The sequence below is a fragment of the Balaenoptera borealis genome, assembly GCF_965194805.1.
Source record: "Balaenoptera borealis genome assembly, chromosome: 3".
Lineage (NCBI taxonomy): Eukaryota > Metazoa > Chordata > Mammalia > Artiodactyla > Balaenopteridae > Balaenoptera > Balaenoptera borealis.
Genome location: NC_138866.1, coordinates 115,633,654 through 115,650,506, shown reverse-complemented (window position 1 = coordinate 115,650,506; position 16,853 = coordinate 115,633,654). Strand labels below are relative to the sequence as shown.

Below are 16,853 nucleotides of genomic sequence, written 5' to 3'. Positions count from 1 at the left end.
TCATAGAATTTCAGAAAGAGCCAGGGGGTTAGGACATCCCTATTTATAAATCAGTTCCAGCCACAGATTCTGGTCCACGTGGAGCAAGCAGAGATCAGTCCTGTGTGGCCTGTTTGCCTGTTGTGGTTGGGCCACTGCCCTGCTTAAGAACAAATGGCAGCTTCCTGCAGCCACACTCCTCACCGGTGTGCAAAGCCCTTCCAGAGCTGGCTGGCTGCTGAGCCACCACTTTCTAATTTCCATATTCAGACAAATCCTTACAGCTCTGGCTGGAGCTGAGATGCCTCCTCTGACCACCCTCGGCCACCCTGTCCTGAGTCCTCACACCGTGCAAGTCAGCAGCACACAACTCATCCTGCCTTCTCTAAATGTCTCCTATGGATGTGTCCAGTCTGCTCCTTGAAGATCTGGATGGTTCTTAAATTCCTTTTTGAACCCATCACAGTACCTCAAAGATGCAGACAGCAAATTGTTATTAACTGTTTCATAATAATTCCCTCCAACAAGATGTTCATAATACTGATACTAGAGGACTGACATGAAAAGTTAAGACTTCCTAATGCCTGGGGAAGAGTAACTCACAGAGGTCTGTCTATCCTTAAAAAATTACCAATTCATTAGACACTAGCTACAAATGCCCAACGTATGTATATTTAAGTTGCATTAAGCTCCACTAAACATATTTGTCTTTCAAGAAGCTACTGGTCAGACATGCCCAGGAACATTAGCTGAGACAAGTCATGACCCAAAGAGGCTGATTTAGTGTCCCCACATATGTCTAGCACTTTACAGTTTACAAACACTTTCACAAACCCTATTTTAATAGGAAAAAAACCCCACCCTTCAAGATTGGTATCACTACCCCCCCCATTTTATAGATGAAGAAGCTGAGGCTCAGGTAAGCTAAGTAACTGTTGATTGGAATTCCCTGGCGGTCCAGTGGATAGGACTCCGAGCTTCCACTGCAGGGGGCACGGGTTCGATCCCTGGTCGGGGAACTAAGATCCTGCAAGCTGTACGGCATGGCCAAAATAAATAAGTTTTAAAAGAAATTTTTAAAAAGTAACTGTTGATTACCCAGAAGAGGCAGAGGCTGTACTTGAAAGTTTATCTTCTGATAACCCAGATCAATGTTCTTTCCAATTCACCATGTCGCTTCTTGTCTCTTGTTCACGACAGACTCACTTGCAAGATCTAGAGCCCATCTTCAGCCTCTGCAGACTTCACATTCAGAGGACAAAGTACGTCCTGCCAGTTGTCAGCCACACACCTTTCCAGTCCTACGACCACGGTTACAGAAATGAGCGGGGTCATGACTCCACGCCTGCGCTTTCGCTCTTCTGATTCCTCTCATGCCTGTGCCGGCCTGGACACTTGCAGGCTTAGTCTCCCGTCTGCCTTCCTGACGGACTCTGATCACTGTCTAGCTCCCTATTCTGTGTGACCTGGCTACTTTGTTCACATGTCTCTTAAGGCACTCATCAGTTTGGCATCTATATCATTTAGTTCTCTCTTCCCCTCTAGTCTTACTGAGATATAACTGACATACAGCACTGTGTAAGTTTTAGGTGTACACCATGATTTGAGTTTACATATACTGTGACATGATTACCACAATAAGTTTAGTTAACATCCATCATCTTACACACATACAAAAGAATGTTTTTTTCTTCCTTGTGATGAGAACTCAGGATTTACTCTCAACAACTTTCAAATATATCATATAGCAGTGTTAACTACAGTCATCATGTTGTGTATTACATCCCTAGTACTTATTTATCTTGTAACTGGAAGTTTGTACCTTTTGACTACCTTTATCCAATTCTGCCTTCCCTACCTCTAGTAACCACAAATCTTTTTTCTATGAAATTTTTAAAAAGATTCCACATATAAGTGAGATAATACAGCATTTGTCTTTCTCTGACTTATTTCACTCACCATAATGCCCTAAAGGTTCGTCCATGTTGTCGCTAATGGCAGAATTTCCTTTTTTATGGCTGGATAATATTCCATTGTGCATTATCTATCGATCTCACAACTTCTTTATTTATTCATCTGTTGATGGACGCTTAGGTTGTTTCCATGTGTTGGCTATTGTAAGTAATGCTGCTATGAACATGGGGGTACAGATTTCTCTTTGATATAGTGTTTTTGTTTCCTTCAGATACAGTCCCAGAAACGGAAATCCTGGATCATATGGTAGTCCTATTTTCAATTTTTTGAGGAACCTCCATATTGTTTTCCATAGTGGCCTTACCAGTCCTACCAACAGTGCACAAGGTTTCCCTTTTCTCCACATCCTCACCAACACTTGTTATCTCTCGTCGTTTTGATGACAGCCAGATGACAGCCATGTAACAGGCATATGGTGATATGTCATTGTGGTTTTGATTTACATTTCTCTTATAATTAGTGATGTACCTGTTGGTCATTCGTATATCTTCTTTGGGAAAGCATCTATTCAGGTCCTTTGCCCATTTTAAAATTGGTTTGTTTTTCTTGCTATTGAGTTGTATGAGTTCTTTGTATATTTTGGATATTAACCCCTTAACAGATATATAGTTTATAATTTTTTTTCCCATTCTGAAGATTGCCTTTTATTTAGTTCTTTTTGATCATCTATTCAACAGAGATCATTGAACAGCCACTTTGTGCCTTGTATCGTGCCAGCTGCAGAGGATGCAATGGTTTCCTCACCACGCCATAAGCTCCTGGAGGGCAAGATTAGTGTTTCATCAGCCTCTGTATTTCTTACAGCTGTGCAACTCAAGTAATGGTCTGGGAGCCCTTTGCTACTAGTTCGCCAGAACATAAGGAACTATGCCACAAAGTAAATCAGCACACAGCTTCCTCACTGAGGAAGTTTTGCAACAAAAAAATGTCAGGTGAGTTAAACAGAAGACTTTGAGACACGCTTGACTTATATTCTGGTACAAACTCCTCATCGTGTGTTCAAGAAACAGTTCAGATACTACCACTAGCATACTGTCCATATATATATATTTTTTAAGTACAGTTACCTTTTTAAAAAAATTTTATTATTTATTTTTGGTCTTCGTTGCTGCGCGCGGGCTTTCTCTAGTTGTGGTGAGCGGGGGATGCTCTTCCTTGCGGTGCGCAGGCTTCTCATTGTGGTGGCTTCTCTTGTGGAGCACGGGCTCTAGGCGCATGGGCTTCAGTAGTTGTGGCATGTGGGCTCAGTAGTTGTGGTGCATGGGCTTAGGTGCTCCGCGGCATGTGGGATCTTCCCAGACCAGGGCTTGAACCCGTGTCCCCTGCATTGGCAGGCGGATTCTTGACCACTGAGCCACCAGGGAAGCCCCCACTGTCCATATTTGAGTAGCACTGAACTATAGCACCTAGCAATACATTCTGCATATAGAATGTGCTCAGTAAGGTTTGCTGAGTTAAAAGAAATTTCTCCCAAACTCAAAGAGTAATATCTCTTAGAAGCCACTCACTTCTATAATCGCGATGGTAGAACTAAAAATGAGAGAAGGTTTTGTGGCCAGATAAATTGCAGAACATACTACACCTTCAGTTTTTGCTACAGGTTGACAAAACCAAAAAGCAGTAATAGCTCACAAATTTTCACAGCTTCCCTTCAGAGTACCAACTAACAGACAGGTGCAAACTGCTGGTGATTACTTTCTCTCTTCCTATTTGGTTTGTTCGCACTGAGGTTCAGGCCTCAGCCAGGCCCCGGCCGCTGTGTCCAGATACAAGCTCTCTGATTCGACCACAGCCCTGCAGATTCTGGACGAGGCCAAGGCGGAGGGGACTATAAGGAGTGAGTTGAGTAAGCATTCTAGAAGGGCATTTTTGGTCTCACAAGCACAAACTGCTGAAATTCTACACATTTCTTTGTGGGGCGTTTGTATTAGTTTTGTTCTGGATTTCTAGAAATGGCCTGACTTAGCTGAAATTCCCACAACCACAGTAACAACCCCCTGTCCACTATGCATCAATAGATATTAGCTTTGATGTAGTACAGAACAGTCCTGTATTCTTCCTGGCTGTGTCACTCTAGGCAAGTCAATTAACCTCTCTGAGCCCCAGTTTAATGCATCAGTAAAATGGGAGTAAGAATAATCTTTACAGTGTTTGTGTGAAGGTCAGATGAGATAGTGTATATGAAAGAACTCTGTAAACGCATGTTTTTAAAAATGTTATCTGTTTAGCTTAATTTCTCTCTCTCTAAAATAAATCTTTTCTTTCTTTAAGGTTAAAAATCAGAAGCCTTTCTGAATTTATCTGCAGCCCCAAGTTGTACACAATTGTTGCTCCAATTTCTTTCAAGTAATTTCAGAGGAAATAAGGTGTAGTACGGATTCTGACCAGTACGGATATTGGATCTAAGCTGTGTTTCACATGTGTGCAGAAAGTAATACACTCACATAAATACCCCAATGTCCTGCAAGGTCTGGCTCATTTGTCACCCCATTCACAAAGCCTCCCCAGATATTCATGGCTGGAAGAAATCTTGCCTTCCCCAGAACTCACTGTACCTGTTAAATTCATATCATTTCAATTCGTAACTATTTATTGAGCGTTCAACTCGGGGCTAGGGATTGGGCTAGATGCTGAGGATACAAAATAAAGAAGACGTGATCTCTTCCTCTTGTTTATGGGCTGTTAAGTTACCACCACAAAGTGTGAAAAGTGCACTGATACAGGTACTTGCCAGAAAGAAGGGTGACATACAACAGAAAGCCAGCAACCTTACTGAAGCAGGCCGGAGAAAGCTTCACAGAGGCTGTGCCAGTTGAGTCTTGGGGGCTGAGTAGGAGTTCACCACGTGGACGTGAGGAAAGGGCATTCTTGCCGAAGAAACAGCACAAGCAAAGACATGGCCATGTGAGGCTCATGCATTAGGGGACTGTTAGAGTGCAGGCTGCGTGTACAGGAGTGCCATGAGGTGGAGGGGCAGCCGAAGGCGGGCAGGAGCAGGTGGGGGAGGGCCTTTGGCGACTCTAACAATCTATCCTGTGCTTGGCTGTTCATATCCTCATCTTCCTTGCTAGACTGTAAGCTGGTTGAGGGCAGGACTCAGGGCTGACTGCTTCCTCGGCATCAGGCTGGATGCTCTACCCAGAGCAGATACTCAGCAAAGAAAAACGGTGAGTGCGTACTGAGACGCACAGGTCTGACATTGTCTCCCTGTCGCACAAGGGCAGAAAAGGCTGCTGAAATACGAATCTGCACTAGATGTGCAATGGGTTACAATTCAGCCAGCCCCCGAAAAGCTAGCCTTACGCCTTCCTTTGGTACTTAACCCACTTTCCAGATGATGCGCACTGCTGCCTGCACAGGAGAGCTGGAAAGGGGGCCATTTCTGAAGGCAGGAAGCTGAGCTGCCCAGCCAAAGCTCTGCTTACCTCCCCGACAGGGGAAGGAAAAGCTCGTTTTGGAGAAAGAATTTTCCAGCCCTGGAGCTGGTGCCTCAGGCCCTGCAAAAGCCAGCATTCCAGGGTTGCCGATTTGCCTTCCCCAGAGTTAGAGCGAGAGTATTGCAGAGGCAAGCCTGTGGCTTAAAAAAAAAAAAAAATCATGTTTAATTTAAAAATTAGAAACTGGAGCAGGCTGTGAGCACAGGGGTTGATTGAAACAAAATTTAAATTCCTGTCAAGCCCATTTAAACATGGGGGCCCTTCATAGACAATTAGCTGCTCCCTGTGAATGCTGAATAAACTCAGGCCTGGTCACTGCGAGAAGAGAGGCACCTACTGTGAGGCGCTGAAAAAAAAATTAACTAAAAACAGGCTGTATGAAATATTTAGCCTTCCAGTATATCACAGGGGTTTGAAAGTGTAAACAAGACAAAAATCGATTCCTTGGTGCCCTCAAATCAATCCCCTAAAATGGTTAGGGCATCTGTTTCTGCTAAATTTTGTTTACATCGGCAGATTTGCCTTAATTGCAGTTGTTTATCTCTCATTGTCCCTGGGGCCCTAATCTCCCGATTACTAATACTTAACACTCATTTCACATCTAAAGCTACTTCTAATCCTCAACAGGTTTTGGGGGCTCTTAAAATTATTGAAACCGCAGAGGCGGGAGACACAGCCTCTTTGTGAAAGGAACATTTTCTTATCTGCTACCAGCTGGGCCCAATCATCACCAGGGATGGCTACAACAAAGGTGCTAAAAGGCTCTTCTACAATGACTGCTGCTCCGCTGGGGATTCAGAGGATAAAAAAGAGCTTTGATGGAAAAATCTGAACAAGAGGCTAAAGCAGTCCAGCCAAATAAAGTTACTGTCATAATCAAATGCTGTCAATCACCATGAAAATCCAATTAAAAATGTCTCAGCACAGCCCTCTTAAGTGGAAAAATGTACCCTATTTATACAAATTTTTGTCAACTCCACAACAATCCCACAATTAGAAAGTCCTGCTATTAATTGAACCCCCCCACCCCAAGTTTAAAAAGAGATGCAGGCCATTCAGAAGTCTTCTGAGGGAGCTGAGACACACAGAGGCTATTGGTATACAATTAAGAGTTAATCGGGTTACATTTGAAAATTCCATTTTTATTTGTAGCAAGGGAATCTTTGCACGAATAAATGAATGGTACCTATTCTCCTACTTCAGAATCAGTGACCATTTATATTAAGAGAACAGAGAAATGGTAAACCAGGATACTGGGAAGAAACTAGTCCACACTCTGGCAAATGTCTCTCGGTAGACCACGGCCTAATGTTTAATTCTAATCTTGAAAATCGAATAGAGGACAGAAGGCCCAAATGTCTCCACCGCCTTTCTGCAGTCTCTAAACGGCCAAGTGAACCTCAAGTTATCTGCAGGCAGATGTGGCCCCCAAATAGCCGTGTATCTACAAAAGGCCTCACTGAAACCACCGGACTCGCAGTCCCCAAAGGTCTCTCTCGAAACTGCTACAAATTAAAAAGCAAACAACCCATTAAACAAATCCAGCTGGTTACAACTGTAAATAGGAGGCTTCTAATATTTTTCCAGCCCTTGAAATTCCTGGTTAGACTCATTAATTATTGATAAGAATTGCATCTATTTATTGGAGTGTACTCACAGGAAAACAAGTTGGCTGCTTTCAACGGCGATTCCCAAATCACAGAGACTGGGCTTCAGGATCCTTTTGTATTTCCCCCACAAGTGGCTGTCTCCAGATTTTTCAACCTAATCCATTATCCCCGAGAGCTGGGGGGCACGGGGTGGCCCACATCTGATATGCTGATAAAGACCTTGGGGTCCTCTGCCATCAATCTAACCCGGCAAAGACGGTGCTGCCCAGGTGGTCTCCTCTAAGTCTTGACTCTCTAATGACCTCTTGATTTGGATTTAATTGTCAAAGGTGAATTCCCAAGTGGTCAGAACACACGCCAAAGATCACAGGTGCCACTGAGCAAGGCCTGCTTTACACTTTCTTGCTCTTCCAGTACTTCCAGGGTGTACAGCCAAACCCTAGTGCCTGTTCTGATTGGTCTGGCTATACTGGTTGTTAAAAGCTTTGAATGGTATCCCTGCAAACACTGCAACGTCCTAGAAATTCTATTATTTTGGCGCCAAATGATTTTACCCACATGACCTCTCATAGCAGGAAGTCGAACAAAAACCTCTGATCAGACCATGTAGTTCTAATATGGCCATCCTAACTTATACTGAATATCACAGAGTCCAGGATGGCTTGTTCTTGGGTGAGTTTCCTCAACTTTACTCTGAGTTCCTGGAGAACAAGGGACATGTCTTGTTTGTCTTTATGTCTAGTACAGTGTTTTACTGAAACGGATTAGAACACAAATGGCACATGCAAAGAATAATCGATAGTGGTTTCTCTTCTTTTAATCAGAACAGAGAACTTGCCTGAATGACAGCAGCATAGGACCAAGCTAGGAACTGAATTAAAGATCATGCTCCTCCTTCAAGGCACTTACAATCTAGTTGGAGAAAAAAGGTATCAAACCAGTGAGTTTCACCTGGAGAGCTTTTAAAAACAACAAAAAACCCCAGTATCTGCTCCCTGGCCCAAATGTCAGAGATTCTTTGATCTGGGTTGAGATCCAGGCATTTTTTTTTTTTAAAACCCACTCAGATGGTTCTGATGAGTTGCCCGAGTTAGGAATCACCATACTGTATGAACCAATCTGTGAATCTACCACGAATATATAATTTATGTAATTAATCGCTGTTTCAAGTTAGAGGCAATAAATGGGGGAGGGCTTCCGAGAAGGGAGCAAGCACTGTGAAGGGGAAGAGTAGGGAAAGCTGCAGGGAGGAGGATGGAGAAGCTCAAGGACACCAGAGAGGAGAGAATCCTAAGCTGAGGCCATCACCCAAATAACAGAAACTCCCTGTGAGCTGAGTAGCGTCAAAGGAGGAAGGAATGTACAACATACTCTAAAGAGCCAGCTTAGCCGCTGTCAATGTGGCAGAACACTGAAAAGCGGCCCCACTGATCCCCTTTACGGCATCCAAGGTAACCAAACCGTTCCTGTGGTCTATGCAGCTTATTGTGCCTTGAAATGTGATTCTGGGAAGATGACAGTCAGTCCAGTAAAACAAGAAAGAAGCCTTGCAGGCAGGAGTTCAAAAAACCGCAATCTTAAACAGGCAAATCATCGCCGTATTAAGAGATCTGACTTGACTGATGCAGGAAAAAAGTTATCCTAAACTGGGAAATTAAAACTGTCAGATCGCCATGATCAAGAAATGACAGATTTTATCTATCTGTATCCCTCTTGCTATGTGCATGTATACAAATACACACACACTTAACACACATGTATTTATCTGCTAAAGTCTCGTGAAGAGATTAAGCAGTCACGTCTATGGAAAAACAAAGCTTGTTTTCTGGGGTTACAATCTCTCTGTTCTTGCTGAAGTGCTAACGTGTCATCAAAAATTCAAATTAAAGCTGTCTGATTGTGATCTCAAGCATCCAGACAGTGATTCTGCCGTTGTAATTATGTGCAATTAAAAGCTAAAATCAACTTCTTACTAGTGGATTCCTATTTATAAGCAGACACAAACAGATGATTTTAATGGCCTTTAGAACTTGAAAAAAAAAAAAAAATCATTACATGGTTGTCAACTGGCCCCCAGGCTTCTGTGATGCCTTTTGTGCTTGAAGAAAATATTTAGTTGAAGTTTCAATCCTATCCAGGGTTTCCCCCTGCAAATTTGGGGTGCCTTGGCCAATAAGCTGATGTGCACCTCCAAATGAATAACCAAAAGCATAACTGATGTCTGCAAGAACTGGAAGCCAGACACACACGTAAGTCTGGCCCTAACGGTCTATTTTAAAACATGCTCCATATGAGGCAACAAACTAGCTAAAGGTACTAAACTGCCACCAAGTTCAGAATTGCTTATTAAACCATCATTAGTATCTTTTTAAAAATTTATCTTATATGATATTTATTTTAAAAAACTTTCTATTGGAGTATAGTTGCTTTACAATATTGTGTTTCTACTGTACAGCAAAGTGAATAAGCTATACGTATACATATATCCCCTCTTTTTTTGGATTTCCTTCCCACTTAAATCACCACAGAACATTGAGTAGAGTTCCCTGTGCTATACAGTAGGTTCTCGTTAGTTATCTATTTTATACATAGTATTAATAGTGTATATATGTCAATCCCAATCTCCCAATTCATCCTACCCACCCCCCTCCCCCCTTGGTATAAACCATCATTAGTATCTTAAAAAGCTTAGATTGCAAGCACGTGGTCCGTGAGCACTATGCAAGGGGGCTGCGGAAATGTGCCTTTCCTCATATTTGTACTTAGGACACCTGTAAGCCCTGGATCAAAATAAACCGGAACTCATCTTTGATCCAGTTAGTAGAATGAGGTGATAATGCTGAACTTTATCTGAGCCCTGCACTCCCAGAAAGGAGTAACAGGTGAGGAATCTCCCTACTCTCTTGTTAGCTACAAAGGACCATCCTGCTCACACAGAGATAAGACCCCTTTCCATCCTTCCTCATGACTTCCGTAAGACTGGCGGATGACTCCCTTGTTTACCTGCCTCTATAACCTTGGCCCCCTCCAGTTGCTTTGAGACATTCCTCATTAATAAACATTCTCCCTATTGCAAGTGCCTGCATAAAATCATCTCCTTAATCGTCCCATGCATTTTGTGGGGTTGGGTCCCACAATGGTGAACAAAGCCATTTGGTCTAAACCCAGAAGTCACACCGGAATTTGAGTGCTGGAGAGAAAAATCCTAATGTGGTGGTTCTTCCGATTTTAAAAGGGACCATGCAGATGCCCAATTTATCACATACCTTGATTAACATTAGAGAACAACCCACCAATCTATCTGAAAATGTAATTACAATCAGGTTTGGATAAGCAGAAAAGCTACCAGTGACAATTTAATTTAGAGGAATTAAACAAGTTAACATCTCTTTGCAAGTAATTAAATGTTTAAACAGATTTTTCTGGAGCAGTTGGGTGTTTATTAGCCCCCAAACAATACCACCTTCAATACATAAAGCCTTCTCTGAGAAATGAGATGCCTTCAAGTTTGCAGCTGCTGGGATTTAGACGAAGGAAAAAAAATCTAAAAGCACTATTTTGATTATAACTGACACCCCTCCCTCAAGACCCACACCTGCTTCTCTTGTATTTCCAGTCCCACTATTTACTTGCTTTCTAAGCAAAATGTCAAATTTCAATTGCAAACTGCACTCTGTGTTTCTTCTCAGGCGCCTGGATAGAAAACCAAAGCTAAGGAAATGCTAAACGAGGACACCCTGCTCTGGAATGTACAAGGAAATACACAAAATAACAGGCATTATTAGAACCTAAGGAGAAAAGCCATGTTTTTAAACAATTACTAAAGCAGTATAGTTATAGCATAAAGACAATTTCTGCGCCAGCTTGTTTCTCTGAAATTCTCTCTGCCACTGAACAGCTAGAACAGATAATAACTATTAGTAAATCAAACTCCTCTGCAATATCCAGCTGTGCCTCATGCATTTACATACAGATAGAATGGGTATATGTTTTTAATATGTATGTGATACGTACTTTTACCACAGTCAAAGTGCATGGGACAAAGGAGGAGGAGAATGGCAATCGGATCAGCATGAGATAATAAAGTGGCCTAGCTAAAGTATTAGCCAGCGATTGATCTCAAACCGGGATGCTGCTTCTTCTGACCTGATTACTTACTATGCATAGATTCCATTAAATAGAGCTTAGACATGGAAACCTTTTGGAAACACTCTAAATGCATAGAAGGATCTACAGCGCTCTGAATCCAAATTGTAACTGCATAGGAGCCCATGGCCCACACCTTCGCTGCTTGAGTCAAGGTCCACGTTCAGGATAGGCTGAGAGGTTAAAGGGCCGCCTGAGAGCTGGTGGGAAGCCCTGCCGAGTCCCACAGGGAGGGCCCTTCCCTTTCCTTCCCTTCCCCCAAGCAAGCGTTTCACCCTCCAAATGATGCCTCCCTCCTCAGAGGCTTGTCCTGTTCTGGCTGCAGAGCTCTAACTATCAGAGTGGGAAGGTAGTGAGAGAGCAGAACAATCACTTAGGGTCACGGTCCCCTTTGAAAAACTGATGACAGCCATGAATTCTTCTTTAAAAAAATGCAAATCCCTACATACATATACAATTTTGGATGTAATTTCAGGGGCTCTGACAGACTTCCTGAAGTCACAGACCCTAGGTCAAGGATTGCTGATCTGGTCCATCCCCTTCATTTTGCAGATGAAGACACAGAAGTGGGGAGGGATTGGAGAGCTGCTGACAAGGGAAAGGAAGCTCCCCTGCTAAATCCGCCTGACCTTCGCTACAACAGAACCCGAAAGGAAGATTAATTCGGCAGAAGGAATTCTCTGTGGTTTACACAAGCAAATGGTCTATAGAGTAAGGTTGCTCACCTGTCCCTTTTACTTAAAAATATGTAAACATATAATTTGAATAGCCAAGCCAGCCACGCACCTCTCCATCTCTGTGCCTTCACCTCAGGTTGTCTCTGTCCCTGAGTGCAGGGGTATGATTCTTACTTTTTTGCTTCCCTCAATCTGATGACTGACACTTTGGGAAACTTCCCCTACCGCCTTCGCATCACCGTCCTCTCCCCTCTTGCTGCAATCCCATCAATCCTTTCTGACTGGCAGAAGCTGCCCTTTTCCCACATAAGCTGTGACATGTTTGCTTGGTTGTCTGAAGCCTCTGAACACCGTCTGCCACCTCCTCAGAGTTTCTACAGCCTGGAAACTTTTTTCTAAGTTTGATGGTCTTCAGTCACAGAGCTGGGGCAGCACTGATATAGGTCTTTCCTGTGCTTTACATCAGAGTGATTTAAAAGTGGGTTCTTTAATTACGGAATCATCGTCACAGGAACAGAAAGAGTGTATGTGGGGTTCCTATCTGTCTTGCTGTGTCAGCATGCCAAATGCTCCTGGGCTGCCTGCGTGGCTTGTTTTCCTTTGCTGGGTTTAAAGCTGACTCCTGATGCATGCAATAACTCTTAAAGAATTGGAGAAAGGTCAGATCTTCCCCAAGGATGAAGGACTTCCCTATAACTGAATAGAGTCCATGCAAAAGAATTAACTCAAGAAAAAAGGTACTTATGGGTGGGTGTGCTGCTTCTATGTCAAGTCAAAGTTTTCAGACCTGGGTACTAGGGTTCCTTCTATTAGAAGTGGAATTTCTTAACAGATTGCCCAGCTGGTGGTGAATATATTGTCTATTTGAACTCTACCTTTGTGGGTTTGTGACTCCATGAGGCCAATGTCAATGGAATTTCTGTTCCAGCAAACACTAGAGGTTTCACATTGCTCTGAAAAGGTTTGGGGACTCGACACACTCATGCTTTGCCCATCCTTTCCTCTGCCTGGAATGACCCCTTGCAAACTCTCTATTAAAATTCAATCCATCCTCCAAAGGCCCTTTTCAAATGCTACCTTCTCGATATAGCTTTTCCCCATTTCCCCATATGGATCCCCACAGAACTCTGCAATTCTTTTATAGTACTTAGTTTATTCTAATTATTTGTACACTTGCCCTACCCCCTGCAACACTGTATGTGTGAAGCTTACCCTGCATCTTCTGCTGAGTCTAGCACAGGACTTTGCACATAATGGTCTATAAATATCTACTGAATCAGTTGTCTGCCTGGTTCTGAGATCTCCCAAGATGATGTGGATGCCGATGATGAGACTTCTGAGTTAATTCTTTATGTAGCTTAAGGGCTACGTGCCAGAAAACGGTACCGGTTCATGTGGACCCTGGCTTCCCCCAAATGTGAGCATTAAGGGAAGTTCTTCGTCCAATTTTAAAACATTTCCACTTAGAACAGAAAAACTGTAGCCATCTTAGGAACAACCACGCAAAGCAGAGAGAATTAAACAGCTAAACAACTAAATGAGTTCTAACATTGGGATTTTAATAGCCTCTAGCGTCTAAACTTGAGTTTTACATGTCATCTTTAAGAATGATATGGTCAAAAATTGCAAAGATGATGATTTTTAAGACTTGGGTATTTTGGTGTATAAGGTGACTCCACCAAATAAAACTACAAAAACCACTTGAGTGCCTGCTAAGTGCAAGGCCCAGGCCCAGAGGTGAGGGTGTTTGGGCACACCTCTCCCTGCATTCTGATTTACTTAGGCTGGGACTTGCTGTGTTCACTGGTGGTCAGGGTCACACCCAAGTTCACGTAAGAGTTCCGTGATGGCAAATCTGTAACTTTCAATATTTCCACCCGACTTCACCTCTGATGCTCTCCCTTTGATTTGCAAAATGCAGGCACATAGGGAAACCTCAACAATCCTGCAGGCCTCACAGCTGATGTGGCCCAAGCTGTGCAGACCATGTTGGTACCCTGCTGGCTGGAGTCACCACGCTTGGGAGATACACCGCTCTTTTTGTGAAAGGCAGGCCCCCCCGACCCCCCCACCCCAGTGACAAGTGGGCTCTACAGTTCATGCATTCCAGAGGACGCTCTCAGCTTCCAGATGGGAGCACCACCAAACAGGTTGTAGATGGAGAGGGAAAAGGAAAAATTAAAGCTATTAATATGCTGGAAGGAATAAAGAGACTGGTTTCTTAAGGGGGTCCCTAGGATGTGACTCAGGTTCCTCAAGCCAGGGACGGCCCACTTTCTTTCCTATCCCCTTCTGGGCCCAATATTTTGGCCAAAGGAGGGCAGGGCTCAACCCCCGTGACCACAGGAGCCTCATACACATTCCATTGTTTCCTGCCCCCTCACTGAGCCTGTACTAAGCCAGGGGGTGCCTCACTATTGCTATACCTAGGGGAATAAACTCATTTAAATCAAACTGTGAGCAGTACTAGAAATAATGTTAAATTAAGTATAGGATGGTGCTTCCTGTGACAATTTTTCATTGTATTTTATTGATTTATTGATATTTATTAATTAAAAATATGGGACGGCACACACCAGGGTGTATAGTTGTAAACAGATATATCGAAATACGTATTCCTCATCTCTCTCCCCACACAGACAGCCACGTATGCTTGCTTTCAAGGCACTGAAAGGACTCACCCTTCAGCCTTATCTTTACAACTTGCCACCCTGGAGTCGTGTTCCCTACCAACACATACATCCGGATGCATTTATGAGTGTATGTATGATCTGCAGATGTTTTATTTATAAGTGGCCAACTCACTGCAGCATTGAAACATGCATTTACAAATAGATACCTGTTTTATGAAACCCTATTCCTTTGTTTTAATAGCTGAGCTATCCAGCCATAGCATGATAATGTACAAGGTAAATGGGTCTCCATCTCTAGAACCTGTTCCAAGTTTCCTCAAATGTGACTAACTGCATGAATTTCCCAACCATCAGAGATCACCCCCCAATCAAAAAAAAAAAAAAAAAAAGACCAGTTTATTCTACACATGAAACCTGCACAGTTATAAATTGCAGGGGTTTTAGGGGTGAACTTTAACTTGAAACTACCCTGAAAACTGAGATTTTGCTCCAGGGGTAACATGAAGAAGAAAACTACCTTCCTGGAAAGCACTTATGATATAAAAGGGAAACATACGGCTATTTTATATTTGGGGATGAAATCTGTATTATACAGAAGTTTGGGTGCTTAGTGTATTTATAAGGATGAAATACAAAGGCTACAAACCTTTGAACCGATATCTTTAAAATGATTATTATTTAAAGTGATGAGAGAAAACTAGTCAGAATTTGTCCTGATTGCAATAATGTAAAGACAGGGAATGGTATGCAAAACATTAGAAAGAGTAGACCATAATTATTATTTATTAATGCTTGACGCTAACGTTATTCTAACAGCTTGTGCGTTGTCAGATCAACAATCTGCACTAAATAAATGACCATTTGGGAATTGTTAGGGAACGTCTCTGTTCCTCTCCCTGCTTGACTAAAAACTGTCATTTGCAATCAAAGAAAGCGGCCTTGGAGCTGAGAACACAGCACTTGCAGCCTTGTAGTTGTCTCTTTCTGAGGAAAGACCAAAGATTCACATTAACTTGATCTTTTGCAGCCAATCTAATTTCATTCTACATGAATCCAAGAGGACTCCACGCCACATTCAGAATTTCCTGTAGGACTGTACTAAAAACTTAATATGCTGACTATCTTCTCTGTTACCAATCCTCTGAATTCTGAGAGGCTATAATAGCAAATGAGGACAAGGAGTAACCTAGATTAACTTGTGACCCTTGAGTGTGAGGCAAAGGAAAAGAATTCTGCATTAAGTTTCAAATTGGTGATGGGTTTTTAAGAAGTGAAAACTACTATCTGAGGATGTGAGCTTCAAAAGCACCCACTGAAAGGAAGTAAATAATATTGGCTTTGCTGAGTCTGTGGATGCTTTAAATCCCATTCTGGTCCTTTTAACAGAATGTTAAGCACAGATATGTAACTGGAGAATTCTAATGTAACTAAAAAAATCTACTTACCATCAATTCCTCAGGTGCTGGCCTTTCTTTTGGTTGTTTTCTCATGCTGTAAGAGAAAAACTCATATTATCTATATCACTTGTAAATTTGTGCTATAATTTCCACCATGGACTATTTCTCCTGGAATTTGAATGTTTTCAAAATTCATCATGTTCAATTCTTGGCCAAATCATTAGCATGTATTCCCTTTCTTTTATTTTGGCCTTCAATTAATCAGATTTTGGGGGAACCTCATGAATCAAAAACACAAAGATTTTTTGGGGGGAGTTACTCTTGCAATACAGATAAAGAATGAATTTAAATTTATCCTAATTCTACTTCTGAAACTAATGTGAAAAAAAAAAGCAGCAATGTTCGTTTCCTGACTCAGTTATCAATTCATTTCAAACAAATTTAGGGAACAATATACTTCTTTTTTGGTAACTGGGATAAGACAATAAGAAAAGAAACATGACTATCAGGTCAAATGAGAAAACATCTCATTCCTTCGTTATTACTCCAAATGACAAGTAATATATAAAAGAGGTCAGGTATCTAGATAATGCTACAAAACTACAAATGGGTTATTACATTATCTCAACTTTCGTTTATTTTGGCTACCGTGCAAGTTGATAATTCATTAAACAGCTGTGGGAAAGTTATGTTTGTCTAAGCTGCTTAAAGAATCACATTCCTCCTGCAAAGTATTTCATCTTACGTGCAATAGTCATAATTAGTAGCTATAGCATGTACTTAGCTAGGTGATGAAGCACCCAGTCATGGGACTGAGGTAACTGTGGGTAAGCTGCCTACTTGATGGCCGATTTATACTGAACTCAGAGTATCTGTGGGATGAAGTCATGAAAAGAGATTGCTGCTTCTATTACTTGGAAAATCACACAGACACTTTTTTTTATATAAGGCAATCTCAAACAAGCAAGAAAAAAAAAACCCTTCATACAATCTCTGCATT

General features: G+C 42.1%; 1 protein-coding gene and 1 long non-coding RNA gene across 11 annotated transcripts in view; one reads left to right on the top strand and one right to left on the bottom strand.

Moving 5' to 3' along the window:
• Positions 1-7,041, top strand: part of LOC309624847 — a 55,976-nt gene extending 48,935 nt beyond the window's left edge. For 2 of the 5 annotated variants that reach the window (XR_014242148.1, XR_014242150.1), the window contains exons 2-4: positions 2,758-2,885; positions 3,689-3,799; positions 4,225-5,759. This is a non-coding gene — a long non-coding RNA (uncharacterized lncRNA). Of the gene's footprint in view, positions 1-2,757; positions 2,886-3,682; positions 3,800-4,224; positions 5,760-6,017 lie in introns of those variants that run through there. The other 3 variants (XR_014242147.1, XR_014242149.1, XR_014242151.1) reach the window with 3 other exon arrangements.
• Positions 1-16,853, bottom strand: part of MAP2K5 (mitogen-activated protein kinase kinase 5) — a 263,618-nt gene that overhangs the window by 19,858 nt on the left and 226,907 nt on the right. For all 6 annotated transcript variants that reach the window (XM_082383386.1, XM_082383387.1, XM_082383388.1 and 3 more), the window contains one exon: positions 15,902-15,947. In XM_082383386.1, the coding sequence (XP_082239512.1) occupies positions 15,902-15,947 (46 nt within the window). The remainder of the gene's footprint in view (positions 1-15,901; positions 15,948-16,853) is intronic.